Below are 4,779 nucleotides of genomic sequence, written 5' to 3'. Positions count from 1 at the left end.
ATTGTTGTCAATACAGACCATTTCACATTTATTAGAAATAATTAGATATAATATAAGATGAATTTATATATATAAACTTAACTTTATAATCAATTTTATAAAATTAAATTAAATTTAAAGTCTATTTCTTCACACAAATTTAATTCTTTCTTTCTTTCTTAACGATGGACCTGGCACCTAGTTAGGGTTCTATTGCATCAAAAACAATATATGCCTTTTTATAGAAATGGATGCAATGTGAACGAGAAAACATTTAATCCTACCCAAATCTTCAATTCACTTTGAGGGGGACCTCTGTTACATTATTTCCATAGTTGGCTTAAAGTAATAGCTGGAAACAATTGCTGGGGCACTTTCTTACAACCAGGTATAATGGTAGATCCTCCATAAATAAACGCTTAGTTTCGTTTACATTTATGTATCTGATCCTTTTGAGGTAAAATTAAATAATGTGTTAGGATTTTAATGTTTAAAAATTATCTTAATTATTGTGGACAATAAAACTCTATCCTCATTACTTTAAACACTTTGTAGCTTTGATAATAAGAAAGATATTGATATTATCCAGATTTTGAACGTAAATATAGGTGATAAGATCTTAATAATAGTTTGATTGCTCTTTTGTTTGGAAAGAGATTCTTTATATTGTAAGAGGAAAATTCACTTTAGAAAAACTAAATTTATTTATAGGATCAATATGTACTTGAACATTTGTTTTATTAAAATAATATTTACATGATGAGTATAATTAATAACAACAAAATGATAAATAATAACTAGCTTACTAACTTCTCGATATAATATGTGAAAATAATCTAAGTAAATGTAGGTTTTAAGGGTTTCATAATAATAAAAAATTTAAAGAAAAAAACTTTATTAAACCGTGTTATTTAATATATTTATTAGACCATATTTTTTTTCTCATTAGAAATATATTTTAATTCAATTTAGCCTTTAATTATCCAAATATTTCGTTGAGTTTAATACCGTTTTACCATTAAAATTCTTCTACACAATTCTCCGTCCAAAACCGAAAATTTTACCATTTTAATGTAATTTCTTATAAAAATTATCATAATGAATAAAATGTAAAAAGTTTATAAAATTGAGTAAAGTGTGCTTAAGAAATACGACTATATTGTATTGTACAAATATAATTTCAACTTTTTACTTGGCATAATATAAAGTCATATATTTAATATACACTAGATCATTTTATATAATTTTTATTGAATATTGGTCTTCAAAACAATATAATAATAATGCTAATTAAAAAAAAAATTTATAAAAAAAATATATATTTAAATTTCAAAATTTAAAATATTTTTAATATTAATAGATTATGTATACATATACATAAAAACTTGAACTGGAAAAAATTGAGGGACACAGCCATCTCTTTTCTGTCAATGTCTCGTAATATGAAAAGGGGAAGAAGTTCTGGGACGTGGAAACAGATGTTCAATGCAAAACCAATTTCTATAAATAACTACAAAACAAGCTCAATTCGGTATGTTTCTTTCACATTTTGAGTTGTCCTCCATCACATTATTGCTACAATATTTATAACCCTTTTGTCTTTCCCTACAATTATTCAAAACTTCCTTTGCAGAAGGATCAATGCTTTGAAAACACACATATAGCGAACACTTTTGGAAGATAAACCCATCACCTCATTTACTCAATCTGCTTCTCATAAATAATAAGCACACTTTCTTCCTTGTTCATCTCTAGCTGTCAACAACAAAAATAAACAAAACAAAAAATAAAACCTTAGGTTTTTTCAGCCATTGATTAGTTTCCTTACAGCTACATAAGATTAAGATGGGACCATCCAAGCAATCAAGCTTCAAATGGAACTGATCCTTCTGGTCTTTTGCTTTCAAATTGTGCATATGGGTGTAGCTACTGAATCAAATTCAAAGTTCAAAAGCTACCTACTTTGAGATTTTATGAGCCACGCGTTTGGTATTGAATAGTTAGTAGACTTTTGTTTCTCTTTTCTGTTGAAAAGGAAGAACAAATTCTTCTCTTTTATTAGTGATAGAAATTTGTTCACTACAAGAAAGTGGTTAATTATCGAAGGCGTATTTTCGAAGGTCCAAGGCCTTCGGTAAAGTTGATTTATTGAAGGCTTTTAATCGTCGGTATTGGTGCAGTGATTACCAAACGACTTTAACCTTTAGTATTGGTGTAGTGATTTTACCGAAGAAATATGCCCGTCGGTACAAGGTTCGAATTTATGAAATTAGAATTTGGGATTTCTCTCTCCCATTCTTCCAAATTTTGTCTTCGTTAAAACTTCTCCTCCCAAACAACAAGCAGTAGTCGACCTTTAATCCTCTCCGAAGGCAAGATCGAGTCTGCTGCCGCGGTCCTCCTGCACTCCCTCACCTACCTCCCGCGCGCTGCCCAGCGCCGCCTCCGTTCCAACCACCTCATCCTCTGCCTCGGCTCTAGCGACCGCGCTGTCGACTCCGCCCTTGCCGCTGACCTCGGCCTTCGCCTCGTCCACGTCGACACCTCGCGCGCCGAGGAGATCGCAGACACCGTCATGGCATTCTTCCTCGGCCTCCTCCGCCGCACGCACCTCGTCTCCCGCCACGCGCTCTCCGCCTCTAGCTGGCTCGGCTCCGTCCAGCCTCTCTACCGTGGGATGCGCTGCTGCCGCGGCCTTGTTCTCAGCATCGTCGGAATCTCTGGGTCGGCTGGGTCTTTGTCCACTTGCAGCTTGGCCTTCAAAATGAGCGTGCTCTATACTCAAGCAGTACGTATTTTTAATCTTTCCTTCATTGAGTGAAGATCCCTTCTTCAGTTGAAATTAAAATAGTAATCGATGTATCAATGCTTTAATTTCTTGATCCACTTGTTGTTTGTGAGACTTGATTCTTAATTGATATTGTAGCATTTGTTTCATGATTCTGAAGCATTTTTTGTTTTTGTGGCACTGTAACTGGTGTGTGACAGTTTGGATTTTATGATTAGCGTGTGCGTTAACACTATTGAAATTTAACTTACAAGAAACCAAACAAAAAGGTGGAAATACTGGAACAAAGCATCTGTTTGGTTTGAACCCTTTGTAAGTAGCCATTTCTCAGACACTGACAATCAGCTCCGGTAATAATTAATAAGCATCCTAGCATTGGGGAACCCAACCTTAAAGACTAGTTGTTATGGGGAAGAACCAACACTTGAATACTTTACCGAGCTTCGCATATTACTCTATGTGAGACTTAAGCACCACATAATACTCAAGTCCCTCCATTCTTTCATCTACTTAAATTCTATTTTCAAGTAAGAATAAGATATTGTGGTCTAACGTGAAACTTTACTGTTGTTTGGTTTAACTTATTTTAATGAAATAATAGCTTATTTTGACAGTTTCTATAGATAGCTTAAAAAAATAGGTCATTATTTCTCCCAAATTTAAGCTAAGTTGTTAGTGGAAATTCCTGTGTTTTTTCTTAAACCAATGAATTTGTATCCTATTTTTGATTGTGAGAATTGACTATTAGTTGCTATAAACTCTTTCCGTGGTTAATGCAAAAGCTTCAATTTATCTTAATCGCAACTGTTCCATAATAGTCCTTGAGGACTTTTTAAAATAAAAACTTGAAATAGTAGTCTGTACTTTTTTAGTTCACGTTTGATGATTGTATATTAGTTGGAGAGCCTATGAATCTATTTGTTGGTATAAATTCTTATTGGATAAATTTGATATGATGATACTCTCTTCAAATGGGGCTTGAATTTTGTGTAGTTAGTAAACTTTGTAATATAACTATTTACTTGTTCATATGCTACTATATATTTTTCTTTGTTTCTGTTAGTTATTTATTGTTTGAGTTATCTTACAAATATATAATGTATATAATGTTTCCATAGGAACTTTTCTTGTAAATACACAATTTGGCTAATGTGTAATATTTTTCAATTTTGGCTAATGTGTAATATTATGTTATCTGTAGCAGTATTGCTGTAGATTTTGAAAGATTATTTCAAGTGGCCGAAGAAACACTTCACTTTGCACATTCTGTGCATGTTTCTTACAACTTCTATTCCAAAGACTAAATTCTGCAAAAGTGACGGAAGAATCTCTCAAATAGTATGTCACCTTTGAGTTTGGATCCTCTCTCACTAGAATTCATCTCACCAAATCCAACTGAGCTCTGAACAACGAAAATATTATTCATCTCACTACTTTTTGTATTGGTCAACCTCTAGATGATTGCAGTCTCTGCGGCTGATTACATCCAATTAGTTAAATATCAAATATGAATTATGATGTTGTATGATTTGTTGTAGAAGAAGTAACATAGAAAGAAAATAAAAAAAAATCGAGAAAAGTTTAAGGGATCAGTATGAATATATTTTTAGTCTCTCAATTATTAAACATTTTTGGGTTTAATCTTTCTTTCAAAGTTTGCTTCATTTTCATTTTTCTTCTTAATAAAATTGTAATTTTTAGTGTTTTTTACTAATGATATTAATTTTTTTCTGATGTGACTAACGGTGTACCACATTTAATACTAATTTTGTTTTTGACTGTAATAAAAGTTAAAAGAAAAAACATTAAATTGTAGAATGAAAACTAGAATCCTTTTTATTCTTGGTTCAAGGTTCATTTTTCTCGAAACATTCTATTCTTCTCCATCCTCAACTATCTATCGCAAACTCCAGGTCCAACAATGGAGTATGTCTATGTTGCAATGAAGTATGTCTATATGTGCAATAAATTTGAGAAAAAAAAATGGAAAAGAAAATTATTTAAAGAAACTC

The 4,779-nt window shown here is 32.0% G+C and overlaps 1 protein-coding gene across 2 annotated transcripts; it reads left to right on the top strand.

Moving 5' to 3' along the window:
- The first annotated feature begins 1,742 nt into the window (after positions 1-1,742).
- On the top strand, positions 1,743-4,292 carry LOC108337552 (C-terminal binding protein AN-like). Of its 2 annotated transcripts, none has more exons than XR_001832923.1 (2): positions 1,743-2,767; positions 3,972-4,292. XR_001832923.1 is itself a non-coding variant. In XM_017574107.1 (2 exons), the coding sequence occupies exons 1-2, from the start codon at positions 2,555-2,557 to the stop codon at positions 3,987-3,989; spliced, it is 234 nt and encodes a 77-aa protein (XP_017429596.1). In that variant the 5' UTR covers positions 1,743-2,554; the 3' UTR covers positions 3,990-4,292. The 2 variants fall into 2 exon arrangements, 1 of the variants encoding a protein (XP_017429596.1); XM_017574107.1 differs by having other exon boundaries at positions 3,969-4,292.
- Positions 4,293-4,779: the final 487 nt, after the last annotated feature.

Source organism: Vigna angularis, chromosome 7, assembly GCF_016808095.1.
Source record: "Vigna angularis cultivar LongXiaoDou No.4 chromosome 7, ASM1680809v1, whole genome shotgun sequence".
In the NCBI taxonomy this organism is placed as follows: Eukaryota; Viridiplantae; Streptophyta; class Magnoliopsida; order Fabales; family Fabaceae; genus Vigna; species Vigna angularis.
The sequence above is the reverse complement of the archived record's forward strand: the minus strand, read 5'-3'. Positions and strand labels throughout refer to the sequence as shown.

Coding starts and splice junctions, on each gene's coding strand:
- LOC108337552 (XM_017574107.1), top strand. CDS start 2,555: ATGGCATTCTTCCTCGGCCTCCTCCGCCGCACGCACCTCGTCTCCCGC. Junction 2,768..3,968: donor GCGTGCTCTATACTCAAGCA/GTACGTATTTTT, acceptor TGTTATCTGTAG/CAGTATTGCTGTAGATTTTG.